The sequence below is a fragment of the Garra rufa genome, chromosome 8 (genome assembly GCF_049309525.1).
Source record: "Garra rufa chromosome 8, GarRuf1.0, whole genome shotgun sequence".
Lineage (NCBI taxonomy): Eukaryota > Metazoa > Chordata > Actinopteri > Cypriniformes > Cyprinidae > Garra > Garra rufa.
In genome coordinates, this window is record NC_133368.1 from 7,191,502 (window position 1) to 7,212,669 (window position 21,168).

Below are 21,168 nucleotides of genomic sequence, written 5' to 3' on the forward strand. Positions count from 1 at the left end.
TGCACATGAATTAAAAAAAAAAAAACATGAATGATTCAATTAAGGGATGTCAGACAGCCTTTGATGCTTGCATAGTACTATACACCTCCAGAAAATGTTCAAGGGTGGAAGTATTATGCTTTACAGGACCATGATAACACTTGAAGTGAACCTACATTTGAAAAATACAGACTATACTTCATTCATCATGTGGCTTTCTCTTTGCAATTGGGTTATTATGGTGGATGTTGGTATATGTTAAAAGATCAAAACAGTTTAGTAGCAGTGTTGTCATGTTAATTCAGGAAAAAAAAGGGTCATTGGGTGGTTTAAATGTTTTTTTTCCTTCCCAAAACTGAATTATTCTGGAATCTTTAACTGCCGTTTATATGTTCTATAGTATTAAAGATCACATTTGAATCTTCGCATGATTTGATTGATTTTAAAATGCATAGACACATGTCAGGTGTCACAGTACAAATACATCAATATTTGGTTTCACCTTTGGTATATTTAGTGTATGTTTCATCTTATATATGAATATTTTCCTTTTGTTTTCATTGTTGTGCATGCAACTGATGGCAATTGGTTTTGAAATAGTAATTACATCACTTGCAGCTTCCTTAGAGGCTGTGCTTTGAGGTCTCTCACCACAAACTATCAAATGCCCTGGACTGCCTAATTCTGGTGCTCCAATAAATGTTTGATCCATGAACCACTAAGAGGCTGGCTGTGTACCACAAATAAATCAGAACCATCTGCTGAAATGTGATGGAGATTTTGCGGAGAAACTCTGGAGTTTATGGAGTTCTCTTCATGCCAATCCGCAAATGAGGCTGACCCATGCACAACCCACAAACATTTATTTTGCTTTTTTCTTCCTTTTTAATGTATTTAAAGCACATGTAACTGATTTAAATAGACTACTGAAGCAAATCATTGAGTCCCGTTTTTATGATTGTTTATGGCATTGCTTGAAGTAGCAGCTTTGAATCCATTTTCAGTCTTTCAGGTGGTTAATACAACAACTCTTGTAAAATATAAATATTTCTAATACACATTTTATTGCAAACCCACTGTAAAATCGACAACATGCCTAAAATAATATGTTACGGCCTCGTTGGTGTGACATGAAAAATAGGTTACTGTCCCTTTAAGACTGCGCTATTGTCATTGGTCAGTGACCATCTGTATCGTTTGCGCTTGTGCAGGTTCATTCTATTCCAGGGGCGAGTGTTATTATAAGGCCTAGAATTAATGCACCTGCATTGAGGGGAAAAACAGCTCTGTTGAATTATATACTGTAACGCAATCCGGATAAAAATGGCTGAATTACCGATGGGGAAAGGGGTATCCGCAGGAAAAATAGCAAGCAATGTTCAGAAAAAAATTACCAGGGCTCAGGAAAAGGTAAGACATTTTAATCATCTGATATATATCAAATACACAATCTCTCTGCCTTGCATCACAATAAAACATCTGAGGCCGTCCTCTGGCGTGATGTATAAAACGTGGAACGTGTCAGAGCCGAGGCTCATCCATATACTGACTAGCGAATACTAAAATACAGCATTTACCTCAATTATATATATGCAAACGTTTTCATATATTTGTAGATAATGCAATTTTAAAGGCGCAAGCTCGCTGTTTAAGTGCAATGGGGCTGCTATGGAAACAACGTTTACTGCGCCTGTTACACTGGATTTGTGCGTTTGCTTTAAAACCATCAGCACTCAATGTCCTTTAATTTTAAATTTAACCCATTTTTGCCTGTGAACCTTTCCATTAACCTAGTGTGGTGAGCGCGTCGTTCGGATCGTTCTGTTGAGTCGGATCTTTTAGTGAATCGGTTCACAAAACAAGTCGTTCACGAATCTGATCACGAGTCATCGGCTCACTAATTTATTATACCGAGAACCGCCACTTTCAAGCGTGTCCGATTTGTAACGAGACGGGAACTGTAAGGTAAGTGAATTTTAGTATGTTTAGAGTCGAATTACGTTTATATAAGTTAAAAAAGTATACAAGTAACGTTAGTTCAATTTTTTAAATACGTTTAGTCATGGCTGCTACAAACTAAACTGAGGAATCACAATCAAGTAAATAAACGGCAATTATTAACATGATAAACAGAAATATGAGCTTACATATTGGACGTGATGACGCAATTACGTTTTTCGGTTCTTCAAACGAATTGTTCTAAAGAACCGATTCGCGGAAATGAGACAGACTTCCCCTCACCACAGTAAACGAGCAGCTGCATCGTGCATTGCTGTCCCACATCCTTCACCACTTTTAATAGCTGCAACCTGATATTTCATAACTTTATGTAAAATAAACTGCTTTTTTCTTCTTTTCAAACTCATAAATGTTTATTATGGTCATAAACGTTTCCAGTGTGGTTAAATAGGTTGAGTGACCATCTGGCTTTTCTGACTATTGATCGTGTTTTCCTTTGGAATGATGTTTGGGTTCTTCACACCAGCTGTCACTGAATAAGGCTAAGGAAATGAGAGATTTCATTTCAATTTCGCAGACACAAATACACATTCCAGTCATGGTTTTAAGCAATAGATACGACATTAACAATTTATCAAAATATTTGTACAGCATTTAATAAATATAGTAGTTCTTCTCGTCAATGCAAAGAAGCTCCCTCCATATAGAAGTTCTGGTTTGTCATTGCTTTGAAAAACACTTTCTTGTTCCTTTAATATTTCAGTAACATCTATACCCAAATACCAAAACTGGAAATGTAACTAGCCACAATATTTTTTATTTTCATTTATTTATTTTTTTAAATATATGAGTAATATGGTCAATAATACAATCATCTTCTCTCAGGTTCTCCAAAAGCTTGGCAAGGCAGATGAGACTAAAGATCTGGCATTTGAAGAGGGTGTGATTAACTTCAACAAACAGTTGGTGAGTGTTTTTTCTAACTCTTTTTTTTTTTTTTTTTTTTTCAAATGTTCGTCTGAATCTATTCTGGTTTTATCCTCTTTGCCTATGACTCTCTGTTTCAATTATGCATCATTTGCTCACCTAGGTTGAGGGTACCAAACTGCAGAAAGACCTTCGGGCCTATTTGGCTGCTGTAAAAGGTAAGATTAACGTTTGACAAATTTACACACCCTATGCAACATGAATTGTATATGTAGTTTCCTTTGCCTTGCTGATCCCTTTCTAATGGTTTCCCTCAGCCATGCATGAGTCTTCTAAACATCTGTACGAGTGCCTGGATGACATGTATGAGTCTGACTGGTATGGAAGCAAGGACGTGGACTCACTCTTCGAGGTTATTGTTTTATACCTCAGTCATTGTCAGTAAAATGTGTTTTAGAATCTCAATTAATTAAGTAATTCAGGAGTAAATTGAGCCCCCCTTTTGTCCCATTAATGCAGTTTAAAGGGATAGTTCACCCAAAAATAAAAATTCTGTCATTAATTATTGACCCTCATGTCGTTCCAAACCGTCCAAGACCTTTGTTTATCTTTGGAACACAAATTAAGATCTTCAGAAAGTTAGAAAGCGCTCAGATTTCATAAAAAATATCTTATGTTTTGTTCCAAAGATGAACAAAGGTCTTGTGGGTTTGGAACAACATGAGGGTGAGTAATTAATGACAGAATTTTCATTTTTGGGTGAACTGTCTCTTTAAAGATTTCATATGAGAAAATGTGTTTTTGTCTGGATTTATAACGTATACATTCAGACAAAAATTGTTGGAAATAGAAACGCATGTCCTGTTATGTTTATGCTTTTTTAAAATCAGATTTTCTTCCTTTTATACACTAAAATGTATAGTATTTGTTGTAAAATGGACAAAAATATTGATGACTCGTCTTACTTTCCAAAGTTTGGTCCAAAAATCGCTTTTTTAAATGAAAATGCCCTCCCCAATATCATTTGTAGTTGACTAGCAATGAGTAAATATTTGCCTAATGACTATTTGTCTTGCCTCAACTTTATATTTCAAGTAAGGGATAATGTACAGGCAGCCGGTAGTTATCGCAGAAATAAGCCCCGACAGTGTGATCAGGACCCGACGCGAAGCGGAGGGTCTTGTATCACACTGAAGGGGCTTATTTCGCGATAACTACCGGCTGCCTGTACATTATCCCGCTTATTACACGGCTACTTGCCACATAAGGAAAAAAAACTGGACATGAATATGAATTTGAAACCTTTTATTGGCATATTTGTTTTAAATTAACATTTTTATCCTTCCGCGAAACGATATAGTACCACGTGACTAACATTCAAACTATGTACATTAGTAAGACAATTTAAATAGATTAATGTCGAAATTTTCCATTGTTAAATGTGGTTGTCCAGTGTTTGTCACAAGATGGCGCCAAACGGTAATCTTTGTTGGCACGGAGGGATTTTAAACATACAAGTAGTACCGGCTATGCGTTATTACTTTGGAGCGGTGATTATTTGAAAAGAACGAACCTGCAAATGTCTCAACTGACCAATCAGAATCAAGCATTCCAAAGAGCCGTGTAATAAAAGGAAATAATAGGGGTTATGCCCAACAGGCTTCCGTTTTCTGCTAAACAGGTCTCGTTGCTTCCGGTTCACGCGTTTTGCATATCCCTCTTTAAATATGAACATGATTTACTCAAGATTCATTCAAAGTAGACACTAAAAATGATCATAACCAATGTCCATCACATATGTGGATTGATATATAAAAGTTTTAAATTTTTATTCTTTTCACTAACATTTATATATAAATATCGAATGAAACGTCCACAATAAACAGCTGGCTTGTTTAACTGATTACCTTAAAAGTCCGTCGATATCGCCATTATTTATTATGGCTATTAACACGTTCTCCGACAAGCGGAAGCAATGAGACCTGTTTTCCGTGGTTGGCCAGGTGACGTTCGACATATAGCCTATTTCAATACAGGACAGAAACTTGCATTTGCAAAGTACTTCCATGTTTTTTTTTTTATGTAAATAGTAAACCAAATGATCAAAAACGACATACAATTCCTTTAACACTTGACTGAGAGCAGATATGGCACAAGGTATCCCCTACACCTATTCTCCTTTCCATTTTATTGTTTTTAATTCACACCCTTCTGTCATTTCTCCATGCTTTTATTACATATTACATCAGCATTCAAAAGTTTGGGGTCGGTAAGATTTTTTAATGTTTTGAAAGAAGTCTCTTATGCTCGCCGAGGCTGCATTTAATTGATTAAAAATACAGAAAACGATAATGTTGAGAAATATTATTACAATAAAAAACGGAACTATTTTCTATTTAAATATATATTAAAATGCAACTTATTTCTGTGAAGCTTAAGCATCCATTACTAAATTCCTCAGTGTCACATGATCAGAAATCAACAAACATCATCTTTTAGGGTTCTTTACTCCTAATTTTGATTAATTTAATGTGTCCTTGCTGAATTAAATGATTAATTTCCTTTTATTTTACTGACCACAAACTTTTGAACAGTGGTGTATGTGTATCTATTCTACATGTCCACCATTTTTACTTGATTTCTGCTTTCTTTGAAAGGAAATGTTAGGAGTCAGGAAACATATGGGAGGTAATTCAAGGGGTTTTGATTATAAATTAGTTTTTGACTCCTTTGTTTTATTCTCTATTCTCTTTGTTTAATATTTCTTTATTCTTCGTTTATAAACCTGCAAATCCCAACTAGTTTTTCAGCAGTAGCTGCAAGAAAGTAAATAGTTTAGCCTAAATAGTTTAAAAACACTAAGGATCCAGCTGCTCTGTAGTTGTCTATATAGATACAATGTCTCTGTGAATGTGTGTGTGTGTGTGTGTGTGGGGGGGGGGGTGTACTTAATGTATTTGAGATGGTCTTCTACCATCCTAACATTTCGTGTCTATTGTTGTGTGTGTACAACAGGATTCAGACCTCCTTTGGACAGACTTCCATCAGAAACTTGTGGACCATGCACTTATATCCATGGACACTTACCTGGGCCAGTTTCCTGACATCAAAGTACTAAGATCTCATGATGAAGCTGTAGTTTAGCATATCATGCTGTGATTTTCTGTTTAATATCTGTATAATTCTTTTCAGGCCCGTATTGCAAAGCGTGACAGGAAGCTGGTGGACTACGACAGTGCACGACACAACTATGCTGCGGTAAACAAAGGAAAGAAAAAGGAAGGGATCAAAATCACCAAGGTACAGCCCTTAGTTTTTTAAAAGAATTTTATCATGCCATTTGGTTTATTGTAGTCATGTTACATGCTAATGTTTCTACAGTCATTGCATATGGAGTAAGATTTATTTTTCATTAATTTTTTTTCTTCTCTATGTAGCCAGCTTCCCTGCTGGAGAGGGCCGCCCCTGGTTGGGCTCAGGGGATCCTGTCTGCCCATAACGTGGCTCAAACCAGCCTCTCCAGGAGTCAGGTGACACACTATAACTTGAAGGAAGAAAATAAAAATTTTGTCATCATTTACTCACCCCTAAGTTGTTACAGACCTGTATGAGTTTCTTTCTTCGGTTGAGCATGAAAGAAGATATTTTGAAGAATGTTGTTAACCAAACAGTTGACGGCAACCATTGACTTCCATTGTATGAAAAAAAGTACTATAGAAGTCAATGGCTACTGTCAACTGCCTGGTTACCAACATTCTTCAAAATAACTTTTTTAATTTGACTACATTCTGAGCTTTTATTAAAAACTAGCCATCACCTTGATTTAATTTTGCTCATTCAAGAGGGCAATATTGTCATGCCAGGCCAACACAAATACGAATCTTGCTATTATTTGGTTATTCCATGTATGTTTGGGACAAATAAATGACTAATCAAATATGGTAGGTGAAGCAATTCATCATGTTTAATTAGCTCTATTGAGGAAAATTGTTTTAAGGCTAAAGCCTCGTGGGTGAATAAGATTATTGAACTCCATGTCATGTGGTAATATAATTTTTTGTGTTTATAGGCAGAGGAGGAGCTGGAGAGGGCACAGAAAGTGTTTGAGGAGATTAATATAGATTTGCAGGAGGAACTGCCATCTCTGTGGAACAGGTCTGGATTTATTTACTCTCACAGACGTTTGACTTCTAGCTTATTCTGGCAAAAATTGGTTACTTATAAAGGAAGAACTTGTTCTCTTGAATATAAAATCAACAGTAATAACAGACTATTTTTTTAAAGGATATTTCACCCAAAAATGACATTTCTGTAATTAAATAATCACCCTTATGTCGTTCCAAACCCGTAAGACATTCATTTATCTTCGAAACACAAATTAAGATATTTTTGAGATTATTATTTAAAGATTTTTTTTAATCTTAGACTGAGGTCTGTTGTCATCTTATAGAGGGCTTAAATTGTGTTTGCTTTCTTTCAGTCGTGTTGGCTTTTATGTGAATACATTCCAGAGTGTGGCTGGTTTGGAAGAGAAGTTTCATAGAGAAATGGGAAAAGTAAGGAATCCAGTGCAACACCATCAACTGACAGAACATTATGGTTATGTTTTGTGTATTATAAGTAAATATTCTGGTGAATGAGTTATACAGTTGAGGTCTAAAGTTTACATACACCTTGCAGAATCTGCAAAGTGTTAATTATTTTACCCAAATAATCATCATACAAAATGCATTTTATTTTTTATTTAGTATTTAGTACTGACCTGAATAAGATATTTCACATAATAGGCATTGACATATAATCCACAAGGGAAAATAATTGAATTTATAAAAATGATCACATTCAAAAATGTACATATGCTTGATTCTTAATACCTGAATGATCCACAGCTGTGTTTTTTTTTTGTTTAGTGATAGTTGTTCATGAGTCTCTTGTTTGTCCTGAACAGTTAAACTGCCCGCTGTACTTCAGAAAAATCATTCAGGTCCCAAAAAAATCTTTGTTTTTTTGGCATTTTTGAGTATTTGAACCCTTTCCAACAATGACTGTATGATTTTGAGATCCATCTTTTCACACTGAGGACAACTGAGGTACAGCTGTGAAGTATTCAGGTAACACAGCATTAAGAATCACGTCTATGTAAACTTTTAAATGGGTTTAGTTTTATAAATTCAACTATTATTTTCTCTTGTGGACTATATGTAAATGTATTTTATGTCAAATATCTTACTCAGGTCAGTACTAAATAAAAAATAACTTGCATTTAGTACGATCCCTCCTGTTTTTGTAAAATAATTAACATATAATTTGCAGATTCTGCAAGGTGTATGTAAACTTTTGACCTTAACTGTATATGTTTTCTTACAGATTAATCAGAATCTGAATGACACACTGGAGAAATTAGAAAATCAAGATATGTCCAGGTTAGTCAAATTTATATGCAGCATACATACACAGTGTTCCATTTATAAGCTCTTAGTTGTATTTATTGTACATCTTAACCGTGCTGGTTCATTTTTATCCATTCTTTCCTCAAAATGGTGTCTAAATTGTGCATATGCCAATTAATAGTATTGGTATAACTACACTCTATACAGTTTACACAATTAAATAAATGAACAAACCCCAACACCATTCTCACAGAAAAACAGATATCCAAGTGGAGAGGACATCAGTGCCCCAGAAGAGGTAACGGCGGTAGCCCTACAGTGCTGTGATTGAGTGTGTGTGGGTCTCTGCATTGCGTACTAAAGCTTTTTGCGTGCCCTCAAGTGCTGCCCGTGCACCTAGATTACGGTTTGTCTTGTGCAGTCTGTCTGCAGTCTTGGGACTGTTGGTGCTATACAATAATGACTAAAGTTTTGCATTCGGAAATTGTGTTTTAGATGATGTCTTCACAGTGCGCTTGAGTTCACTGCATGAGCAGAATGATTTTGCACAGGAAGTGACTGCGTCTGCATGAATAACTGCTAAGATTGCTACTATCCTAAGTGTAGTTACAGTATGTCAGTTCTGGCTTGGAAGTATCCCAGATAGCTGTTTGGTCACACTGGTCATCAAAGACTAGGGCTTGCAGTGTAAAGCATTGGTGATTGGATGGAGCCTAATCAAAGCATGACACAGAGGGGCTCTTCATAGCCATGATACTGTATATCATTATCTGTACTTTATGCTCCAGTGACAGAACACAAGATGCCAATCACACGTTGAGCCCAGGAGGACCGCCAGCCATTCCCAAATCACCATCCAAGGTATGCATTTAAAAATCATTATGGCTTTCTATTTTTGCCATGTACAATAACACATTCTGGCTGAGTCTGCTAAGTACAAAGTTCACCCAAAAATGAAAATTCTGTTATTAATTACCCACCCATTTCAAACCTGTAAGACCTTTGTTCATCTTTGGAACACAAATTAAGTTATTTTTGATAAAATCCAAGAGCTTTCTAACCCTGCATAGACAACAACGCAACTGACTAGTTCAAGGCCTAGAAAGGTAGTAAGTACATTGATAAAATAATCCATGTGACTTCAGTGTTTCCACCATGATTTTATGAAGCTACGCGAATACTTTTTTGTGCAAAGAAAACAAAACTAACGACTTTATTCAACAGTTTCTTCTCTTCCGTGTCAAGTCTCCGCTGCCATTCATGTTTAAGGTTGTTGTATTGCTGTCTAAGTAGGGTCAGAAAGCTCTCAGATTTCATCAGAAATATTTAAATTTGTATTCCAAACATAAAAAAAGGTTTTATGTGTTTGAATTTTCATTTTTTTGTTGAACAGAATGTTCATTTTTTGAGTTCCTTTAAAGGTTGTATCAGCGATTTCTAGCCTAAAACATAAAGTGTCAAATTCAGCTGACCTTTCATCACGATTCGCTCGCTGCCTGCCCCATAAATTGTCTGTGAAAAAACTGCGTCTCTCTGGTCAGCCTAGGGTCCGAGATATGTCAAAAAAACAATCGGCGCTATCAACCTTTCCACAGATAAACAAACAGTGTTCCAACCAATCAGTGTCAGGGGTTTGGTGTTGTGGACTTTCGCTCCGCCTCCCTCACATCCCTGCACCAGTAGGAAAGTCCACAACACCAAGCCCCTGACGCTGATTGGTTGGAACACTGTTTGTTTATCTGTGGAAAGGTTGATAGCGCCGATTGTTTTTTTGGCATATCTCGGTCCCTAGGCTGACCAGAGAGACGCGTTTTTTTCACAGACAATTTATGGGGCAGGCAGCGAGCGGATCGTGATGAAAGGTCAGCTGAATTTGACACTTTATGTTTCAGGCTAGAAATCGCTGATACAACCTTTAACTTACAATTGGTAAAGGAGCTGCATCAGGATTAGACAAAATAATGTCATTCATACTTGTGAAAATTGGCTGAGAATTGAACAAATAGAGGAAGACAGGAATCATGCCTTTGTGCCAGTTTTTCTGTTTTTTTAAGAGATAATACAAGCACCTCAAAATTAGTAATTGCAGTGATTTCTTAATATTGCAGTGATTTATCTATGAAATAGGAAACCATATTTTGTATTTATGTGTTTCCAGCTAAGGCCTGCGGTTCCTCCACCTCCTAAAGTTACTCCATCAAAGGATATGAAGCAGGAGAACATTATCAATTTGTTTGGTGAGGCTGCTACTCCAGACATCAGTGTCACTTCGCCAACACAGGTCAGCAGTACTTTCTTCTTCTGTAATCCTCATCTTCAGGCTAATGATGCTAAATGTGAAGACACTTGGGTTGGATGAAATATACAAAAATACACCGACTCCCTGCCAGTTCATGAGTTAGAATGTGAATAGCAGGATGTTGAATCTGAGTTGGGGTTAGTGAATTAAAATGCAGTAAATTTTGTTGGCATGAAGAAAATGGGCTACAGCAGGTCACTTATTAGTTATTTTAAAAGTTTCCTTCTTCTAAGCCTGCTTGTTCTTCGTAAAATTGTAAAATTGAAAGTTAATTTATTAAGTATGAATGAAATATATTTAAGTTGAATACATTTCCATGGATGGATTAGAAATGTTGCATGTATAATTAATACTGGTAGTAATTAATACTTAAAAAACAAAAACTACACTTCACATATAGTTGAGGTCAAATGTTTACATACACCTTGCAGAATCTGCTAAATATTATTTAACTTAAATAAGAGGGATCATACAAAATGTGTTTTTTTTTTATTTAGTACTGACCTAAATAAGATATTTCACATAAAAGACATTTACATATAGTCCGCAAGAGAAAATGATAGTTGAATTTATAAAAATGACCACGTTCAAAATTTTACATACACATCTTAATACTGTGTTGTTATCTGAATGATCCACAGCTGTGTTTTTTTTTTTTTTTTTTTGTTCTGTGATAGTTGTTTATGAGTCCCTTCTTTGTCCTGAACAGTTAAACTGCCTGCTGTTCTTCAGAAAAATCCTTCAGGTCCCACAAATTCTTTGTTTTTTTAGCATTTTTATATATTTGAACCCTTTCCACAATGACTGTATGATTTTGAGATCCAGCTTTTCACACTGAGAACAACTAGGGGGACTCTTACAGCTATTACATAAATATTACAGAAGGTTCTAAAGCTCACTGATCCTTCAGAAGGAAAAATGGTGCATTAAACTTTTGAACAGAATGAAGATGTGTACATTTTTCTTATTTTACCTAAATATATATATATTTTTTATTATTTAGTACTGCCATTCAGAATTTACGCAAGATGCTTACATGTTTCCCAGAAGACAAAATAAATTAAATTTACCCTGATCTTCAAATTCAAAAAGATTTCACCCCCCAGCTCTTAATGCACTGTGCAGATTCTGAAGGGTGTATGTAAACTTTTGACCTCAACTGTAGTATATACATTTACTGGAATGTCTATCCAATTCTACTTATTTAAATTCAAATTATAGTTCTTCTTTTCAAATTTAGGATTCAAAATTGGAAAGCCATTCTTAATTAAATTCTGAATGGCAATGTTTTGTGTGATAGTTACACATTACACTCTTATAGATGCAATTTTTTTTTTACATTACATCAGTAATCATCCATTTAATCAATATTTCTTGCAGTTCTTAGAAAGTTGTTACCCTAGCAATATGCTAGTGTGAAACTATTGTAATCAACTGTGAGAATTAAGGAGCAGTCACATTTACTGTTGTTCTGCAAATTTTTTGTGGGTGAAATACAGTCATTTTAACAAAAATCTATGTAGGGGCCAAAGATTTCCCCACTCAGACTTTGAAATGGGTCAGAAAAGCGAATTCCTTGCACAGAGATCGCCAGAAATCTTATTGGTTTTAAAAGTGACATCTGTGTGAGTTGTGCTTCATACATTGCTACACTATTGACATTTTCCTTTTTTGTCAGTATGATGCTCCAGCCACTGCTAATCTGCTGGATATGGATCTGGACTCACTTCAGGCTGCCACCACACCAGCTGCACAGGTTTGTCAGAATTAGAAGAATTCTAGATTAATTAACAGCTAATTTTCGTTTTTTATAGCTTATAGCAATGTTGTAGTACTTGAGTTAAATCAAGACCAAACTCTAGTTTGAGTCCAAGACCATATTTTCTATGACTAGTTGAGACCAGCATATTCGAGTACAAGTCTAGGTTGAGTCCAATTGCTGCTAAAATTATGGTCAGAGACTTGGATTTGAGATGGACTTGAGTTTGAGTGTGGTCTTGTCCAGACTTAAGCACTACAGCACTTATAATATGTCTATTTTATGCATTATAACATATTCAAAGTATATTAATTTTGCTTTGTTTTTGTGCACTTTGACAGAATTGGGATTCATGGGACGTGAGTGTGCTTTTATTTTTACTCAGAGTTGTAGTCTATATCAGCATGTTTAACCTTTTCTTTTAATTCAAACAGATTCCTACACTATTTTGAATTATTTGGCTAATGTCATTCAATATGTAATGGTTAGGGAAATCAGTCTGCCCTTGTCAAACAGTTGCAGAAAAGCTTTTCCATTAAATTTCCTTTCACTGCAAGGCTTTCCTACATAAAGATTGTAAATGTCTGTCTGTCCTGCTTTAGTAACTGTCCACAATATTAATGTTGCACGTGCCACGTCATTCCATAGAGTCTAGATGACCTCCAGTATTGTGTGTTCAACTGCAGAAATGCTCATCTGTGTTTTACACTCTCTCTGGCTCCTCATTCTTTCTCCACTCTGAATGATCCCTGGTCATGCTTTTCCCCACGGCTCCCACATGTCCCCTTCCTCTCACTGCCATACCTACCCACCTCCCTGCCACATGTAGCAAACAGAGAAGGAAGCTGAGGTGCCTCAGACATGGGACGATGATGGTACCCAGCCTGTGCACTCTGGCTGGGGCGATGATGGTACCCAGGCTACCTGGGATGATGATGGTAGCCAACCTGTGCGTGCTCCGGCCGCATACCCCGCCTGGGATGATGATGATGGCTCTCAGCCTGTGCGGGAGAATGACAATGATTCTACCGAGCAGGCCCAGGGGTGGGACGATGATGGGGCTCAGGTACAAATCTCATAGAGCAAGCCGACAGGAGCTGAGCTGTGCTATATTGAGGTCGCGCTTCATTGGGAACTTCTGGATGGGAGCAAGAAGATGCTTAGCATGGCAATAGATAGAATGCCGGTAGCAGTGCTGCTAGTAGTAGTAGTTGTAGTAGTAGTAACAGCTACAGCTGGGCTTGCTATGTTATGAGGATATCTGTGTAATTTGCATCTTTTTGTTCTCTCTTTCAATTCTTGGCTCTCTACCTTTTATTCCTCAATCTCCATTGGCTCTCTCCTTCTTTATCTCCCGGTCTTTCCCTTTTGCAGGCCACAGAAAAGACACCTGATAAAGAAGAGGCAGTAGCTGAAACCGTAAATGATGTAAGTGATGAGTAAATGAATAAAATAAGACATAGCATATGATCTAGAAGTAAAAATCCAAAGCAAAAGCTTAAAGGAGAAACAGGAAATCTATGAGTAACTCAAACCTTGCATCAACAAACATAAAGATATGAAGTGTAGTGAATGCTGATAATCAGGTGAGGACTCCCTCTGGTGGACTGAAGGGGCAGTTGCAGACTCAGTTTTAATGTCATTCATGTTCATGTCTTTCTTTCTTCAGTCGAAAAGAAATAAAGGTTTTTGAGGAAGACATTCCAGGATTTTTTTCCATATAGTGGACTTCAATAGGGATTAGCGGGTTCAAGGTCCAAATTGCAGTTTCGATGCAGCTTCGAAGAGCTCTACACGATCCCAGTCGAGGAATAAGGGTCTTATGTAGAGAATCGATCTGTCATTTAAAAAAAAATAAAATAAAATAAAAAAGTATATACTTTTTAACTACAAATGCTCATCATTCACTAGCTCTAACTCGAGTCATGTTGGAAAGGTCAGATGTAGGCAGTGTTTACAAAGCATACGTGCAAAAAAGTCAAACGTCCTTCACAAAAAAAGGTAAAAACAATGTTGGATGATTTTAAAGTTGAAGGAAAATGACAAAGTGACATTTCCACTGTGATTACACAATGTGTGAAGTTGTTGACTTACATCGCAGTGCTAATGCAAGACAAGCATTTGTGGTTTAAAAGTATATACCTTTTTTAATTTTATATTTTTAGAAAATTACTAATCGTTTTGCTAGATAAGACCCTTATTTCTTTGACTGGGATCCTGTAGAGCCCTTTGAAGCTGCATTAAAAAAACTGCAATTTGGACCTTCAACCTGCTGATCCCCATTGAAGTCCACTATATGGAGAAAAATCCTAGAATGTTTACCTTAAAAACCTTCATTTCTTTCCGATTGAAGAAAGAAAGACATGAACATCTGGGATGACATGGGTTGAGTAATTTATCAGGACATTTTTATTCTGGAAGTGAACTAATCCATTAAGTTGTCAGGCACTAAGTGAAGCACCTTTTATGTTTTGATGCCAGTTATTCATATAATATTAATAAAAGGTATAAAGTTTATCTCTGTTGTTGTATTTATTGTTTAATGCAGACTCCACAGGCAACCACTGAGAGCACAGAGAGTGTAGAGATGCCAGAATCCTTCCTGTTCAAAGTGAGTCCAAACTATGTTTTAATTGAACTAAGATTGGTCTTTCAATCAATATTTGAAGCAGAAGAAGTGAGACTTGTATTTGTGTGAATATAGGTGAAAGCAATGCACGACTACAATGCAAATGACTCTGACGAGTTGGAGTTGAAGGCAGGAGATGTGGTGCTGGTAGTGAACTATGAGAACCAAGACGAGCAGGTTAGTATAGTAATTTTGACCACTTCTTACATAAGAGTGTAAGGTTATATGCTGGTTAAGTATGTTTTGAAGCATGGCTGCTGGTTTGAACTGGTTTAAGCTGGCCCTTAGCTGCTTAGGACCAGTTTAGAACCAGCTCAATGCTTCAAAACATACCTAACCAGCATATGGGTTAGGATCACCTAACTGAGTTTCTGTACTTACAGGATGAAGGGTGGTTGATGGGAGTCGTAGAGTCCGACTGGATTCAGAATAAAGATCTTGGGAAAAAAGGAGTCTTTCCTGAAAACTTCACCCAGAGGATGTGAGGGCCTGTGATCCCTTGATCTGTTGTTAACCCTTCTATATAACTCCTTATTGCTTCCCTTCAAAATGCAGATAAAAAACTGTACTACACCAACAAATGCACAGCCACAGGCAATCTGCTGAGTATGTTTGTGGAAGATGTTGACAGGTTAGTCTTTGCATTGTTTCGGGTGTCCTCACAGTGATTCATATTTGTCATGGTGCAAGTAAAAGAAAATTGGATCAACCTTTGACAAAATCAGTGGTATTCTGTTGACTAGTTTTGCCTTTTCTAATAGATGGAGTAACATACCCAAAGTAAGTCTTTGCTGTAAACGTTTTTAGACTAGCCAGTCTTAACCATGTCCCATTTTGTGTGGAAATGTTTTAAAATCATATTCAAAATGAGCTCACACACTGGTGAGAAAACAGTCTCCATAGTCTAATACTGAGCACTATTTGAGCTGCATGATATATATAGTTGTGTCACAGATGGAAGCAAACAGTATTTATTATTAAAGGGATCCCCGGGTATTAAAACTTGTATGGCTTAATATAATGTATATAATGTGTCTTACTAAAATATGTTGTAGAAAACCCATTAAAGACATAATTTTATGCATATTTTATGCAATAATATAATCTATTATTTCGATAACTTAAAATGGTTGTACTCGGTGAGCTACTGGCGCTACCTGTTGTTCAATGACCACAGCTACTGAAAGAACTTAAAGGTGGCGATGGATATAAGCGTAGACTTAAACCAAATGCTGTACCATCGATTTTCCCCACAAGGAGTCTAAACGCCCCTGGATATCGAGTAAAATCCATGCTGATAAACTCCTTCTGTGGTTGTGGTGTCTTGACAATCATCGGCATGTTCACATCCTGCCAGGATGGAATCTAGCATTTCTTGTCTCTGCCATTTGTAAGCTCTTTCAGTAGCTGTGGTCGACTAAAAGCCCCAAAGGCATCAGGGCTAAAGTGGAGAGAACAAAGACGCAGGTCTTTAGAAAGTTTTTTTCGTCCACAGGCATCTTCCCATTATTTTCTCCTCCTATTGCCAGGAAAGCAGTGAAGACTTAGATCGCTTTTTAATTACAACCAAAAGCCACACAATGTGGCGTCGTATCAGTTGTGTTGTGGTAAAAATAGCAACAGGTAGCACCAATACCTTACAGAATGCAACCATTTCACATCGTCAAAATAATAGAGCCCAGCATAGTCTAAAATATGTATAAAACCATGTTGATTTTTAAAATAACATAAACCTTAATGTTTTTTACTACATATTTAAGTAAGAGAAATCTTTTACGTTATATTAAGCCATACAAGCAATACCTGGGGTTCCCTTTTAAATGGTGAAGATTATTCCTCTCTGGAATACACTACACAACTTTTAAAATCTAAACAGATTTTAGGAGATGCGTGACAAATGAAAACAATGTGTTTTATCGGCTCAAAATATCAAAAATGTTTTCCTTTGAGTGGATGGAATCACAGACTGAAGTCTGTAACCATTATATAGAATGTGATTGTCTGTAAAAATCTCTCAATTGAAATGTGCAGACTGGCTCTGACTTTCAGCAACCAGCACCAACTCCTCCACACTCCTAAAGGAACACTCCATTTTTTTTGGAAATAGGCTCATTCTCCAACTCTCCCCAAGTAAATAAGTTGAGTTTTACCGTTTTGAAATCCATTCAGCCGTTCTCCTGTTCTGGCAATATCACTTTTAGCATAGCTTAGCATAGATCATTGAATCCTATTAGACCAATAGTATCGCGTTCAAAAATAACCAATAAGTTTCGGTATTTGTCCTATTTAAAACTTGACTCTTCTGTAGTTATATCATGTACTAAGACCGGTGGAAAATGTAAAGATGTGATTTTTCTAGGCCGATAAGATTAGGAACTACAATTCCATTCCGGTGTAATAGTCAAGGAAGTTTGCTGCCGTAACATGGCCACAGCAGGCGCAGTAATATCACGCAGCGCCTGAAATTAGTTCCCAGCTGGGTAACTTCCAACGAGGAATGCTGCCTGTGCATGCAGTTGGTCACGTTGTGCTGCGATGTGCTGCATGATATTACTGCGCCTGCTTCAGCCATGTTACGGCAGCAAACGTCCTTGACTATTACACCAGAATGGGAGTGTAGTTCCTAATCTTATCGGCCTAGAAAATCACATCTTTACATTTACTGCCGGTCTTAGTACACGATATAACTACAGAAGAGTCAAGTTTTAAATAGGACAAATACCAAAACTCGTTGGTCATGTTTGAACGCGATGCTATTGGTCTAATAGGATTCAATGATCTATGCTAAGCTATGCTAAAAGTGATATCGCCAGAACAGGAGAATGGCTGAATGGATTTCAAAACGGTAAAAATCTACTTATTAACTCGGAGGGAGTTGGAGTGTTCCTATAAAAATAAAGGTTCTTTATTGGAATCAATGGTTCTATGAAGAACCTTGAACATCCATGGAACCTTTCAAATGCAGAAAAGGTTCTTTATAGTTAAAGAAGGTTCTTTAGATTTTTAGGAACATTTGGAGAACCAAAAAATGGTTCTTCTATGGCATCACTGCAAAAACACCCTTTTGGGACCTATATTTTTACGAGTGCAGACTGCAAATCTGTGCAACAATCTGTACAAATGTTGTGTAGTTTACTCCAGCTTTCAGTTACATAATCCTACAGTATACAGCTGAGTACTCCTTCATGGAAATGAAGTTTGACTGCTCAGAGTCAAAGAACTACCAGCACCATTTCTGCATGTTTCTGCACAAATAAAACAGACTAATATAGTTAAAGGAGTATTTTATCCTTCTCATTAAAAAACAAATGCACTCATTCCATATGCAGTTAATGTTGACACTAATGAAGCTAATGTATTTAACCCCAGACTCTTGCTCAGGTTATATTTATATGAACCTGTGCGCTGTCTTTCACCCTTAGCTTTACCTTACACATGATATTACTGTCCACTGATGTTGCTTTCTTTTTTGACGAAGCCATTTCAGGTATTACTATGTGATTAATATTATACGTCAACGTGCAAACGGAGTCATATACACACAATTTGTTCTCGGTCATTTAGTAAAATACGGTTTATATTCGGTAAAGGAGAATTTCTGTCCTTCTTAACATGAAATGCAATAATCTCTGCACAGATTTTTATTTCTTTCTGAATTGTATTCATTGACATAAAGATATTGGCATTTTAAGTGGGTATTAATGCTCACTTGTGTGCAACATTTAAAAGCAACTCAGAATATGCATAATATGAATTCAGTCCTCTTACACTGTAATTATAGTTTTATTTTTGTACATTGTGAGACAAATGAGAGTTAAAATGATTCTATGTGCCATGAACACTGGCTTTTAACTGGGGTCTTTCTCAGTGTTGTATACTCTGGTCTTTTCACGTTTGGATCAGAAGGTACCATCAGTCTCAGAGCAACAAGAGCAGAGAAGGTTTAGTGCGGCTTTGAGCTTTTATAATGACTGAACTCAAGTTGGTATGGCAGAGATATTGATTCTCCACTCATCTGTTGTGCTGAATGAGAACTTGTTTGCTTTTTGTTTGGTTTGCTTGCTAACCCCTGATCTCTCACTAACTGGACATGTCATGTGATGTGACCCAAGCTTGGAGGGAGTTCTTGCCACGCTTCACCAGTTTTGAAGCAAGTGTGTGTGTGTGTGTGTGTGTGTGTTTGCGTCCTTGGTTTTTTGTATCCAGTACTGAGAAATCAATGCGATCTGTATAGAGACTGATTACCGAGTTATTTAAGCTGCCAATGCATCTTTAATGACCTCTCGCACAAGCTCTTAATTAAATCGAAAGTCCTCGCGGGTGGACAAACTCTTCCTCTTCATGTATTTGAGCGCAGTTACGATATTTGCTAGTGTTGTTGTGTTGTTGCACCTGTAGCTGTGAACATTGTGTAGTTTTGTTGAGTTTTGTCACTAAAGATTCAAATTCTCTGAGCATATCTATATCTGTAATTAGTGTGAATGTGAAAGGGGCATGCTTAAATCCATGAGCAGTGTGTCTGTGTGTAGTGACTTGATGTTTTCTTGCTGAGGTGGCCTGGGAAATCAGGGCCACTTTACGCCATTATAAGCCATGAGTGTAGTCATTCTACAGTCCTGTATCCTGCTGACTCACCAATGCTAATAAACATGGATTTAATCCTGTCATATTTCATCTTTTGTGTCCACAAATTGTTAAACTTAAAATACACTATGCTTATTAAAGGAGACCTATTATGCCCCTTTTTACAATATGTGAATTTTCACCTCAAAACCCTCAGATCAAACGCTCTTTTCGTGCTGTTTTCTCTTTAAATTTAAATTAGCTGCTGCTCCCCACCCTCTTTTCCAGAATAGAGCTGTGCCTTTACTGCTTGCATCTATGGATTTCCACCACATAAGAAAAAAATGAATGCCTTAAAATGTCATAATTATGACATACTGAAGTCATAATTGCAAGATAAAAAGTCAAAATTATGAGATAAAAAGTCGAAATTATGACTTACTTGAGTCATAATTATGAGATAAAAGTTAAAATTGTGACTTAAAAAGTCAAAATTATTATACAGATTCTCATGACATTTTAAGTCATTATTTTGACTTTTAAGTCATAATTTTACCACTTTATCTTGTAGTTATGACTTTAGTATAATTTAGACTTTGTATGTCATCATTTCTGTTTTATTTCGTAATTATGACTTAAGTCATAATTTTGATTTATTATCTCATAAATTTGAGTTTTTAAATGGTAACACTTTACAATAAGGTTCATTAGTTAAACATTAGTTAATGTATTAACTAATATGAACTAACCATGAGCAATACATTTGTTAATGTATTTACTAATCTTTATTAACGTTAGTTAACGGAAATACAGTTGTTCATTGTTTGTTCATGTTAGTTCACACTGCATTAACTAATGTTAACAAAATTTTAATAATGTATTAGTAAATGTTGAAATTAACATTAACAAAGATTAATAAATGCTGTATAAGTCCAGTTCATTATTAGTTCATGTTAACTAATATGGTTAACTAATGTTAACTAATGAACCTTATTGTAAAGTGTTACCTTTTAAATCATAATTTAGACTTTCTGTGTCTTTTAAGTCATCATTTTGACTTTTTAAGTCGTAATTTTACCACTTTATCTTGTAGTTATGACTTTTTAATAAGTTTTATATCGTAATTATGACTTAAGTCATAATTTTGACTTTCTAACTCATGATTTAATTTTTTAAAGTCATAATTGCAACATTTTATCTCGTAATTATGACTTAAGTCATAATTTCGGCATTTTATATCGTAATTATTACTTAAGTAAGTCAAAATTTCGAAAATGATCTCATCATTTTGACTTTTTGACAGAATTTAAAAATGTTAAGTCATAATTTCAACATTTTATCTCGTAATTATGACTTAAGTCATAATTTTGACTTTTAGTCATAATTTCAGCATTTTATCTCAGAATTTTGACTTTTTAAGTCATAATTTTGACTTTCTATCTCATGATTTCATTTTTTGAAGTCATAATTTCAACATTTTATCTCGTAATTATGACTTAACTCATAATTTCGGCATTTTATATCATAATTATTACTTAAGTCCAAATTTCGAAAATTATCTCATCATTTTGACTTTTTAAATCAGAATTTAAAAATGTTAAGTCATAATTTCAACATTTTTATCTCGTAATTATGACTTAAGTCATAATTTTGACTTTTTATC

The 21,168-nt window shown here is 35.9% G+C and overlaps 1 protein-coding gene across 3 annotated transcripts; it reads left to right on the forward strand.

The window, feature by feature from the left end:
- Window positions 1-1,213: 1,213 nt before the first annotated feature.
- On the forward strand, window positions 1,214-19,606 carry bin1a (bridging integrator 1a). 3 transcript variants are annotated; one of them, XM_073845704.1, is made up of 20 exons: window positions 1,214-1,389; window positions 2,824-2,904; window positions 3,029-3,083; window positions 3,183-3,277; window positions 5,881-5,976; window positions 6,058-6,165; window positions 6,303-6,395; window positions 6,935-7,020; window positions 7,346-7,421; window positions 8,233-8,288; window positions 8,509-8,553; window positions 9,044-9,116; window positions 10,414-10,536; window positions 12,233-12,310; window positions 12,655-12,672; window positions 13,143-13,379; window positions 13,688-13,741; window positions 14,862-14,924; window positions 15,018-15,119; window positions 15,326-19,606. In XM_073845704.1, the coding sequence occupies exons 1-20, from the start codon at window positions 1,303-1,305 to the stop codon at window positions 15,425-15,427; spliced, it is 1,728 nt and encodes a 575-aa protein (XP_073701805.1). In that variant the 5' UTR covers window positions 1,214-1,302; the 3' UTR covers window positions 15,428-19,606. The 3 variants fall into 3 exon arrangements, with proteins under 3 accessions (XP_073701805.1, XP_073701807.1, XP_073701806.1); XM_073845706.1 differs by lacking the exon at window positions 13,143-13,379; XM_073845705.1 differs by lacking the exon at window positions 8,509-8,553.
- The last annotated feature ends 1,562 nt before the right edge of the window (window positions 19,607-21,168 follow it).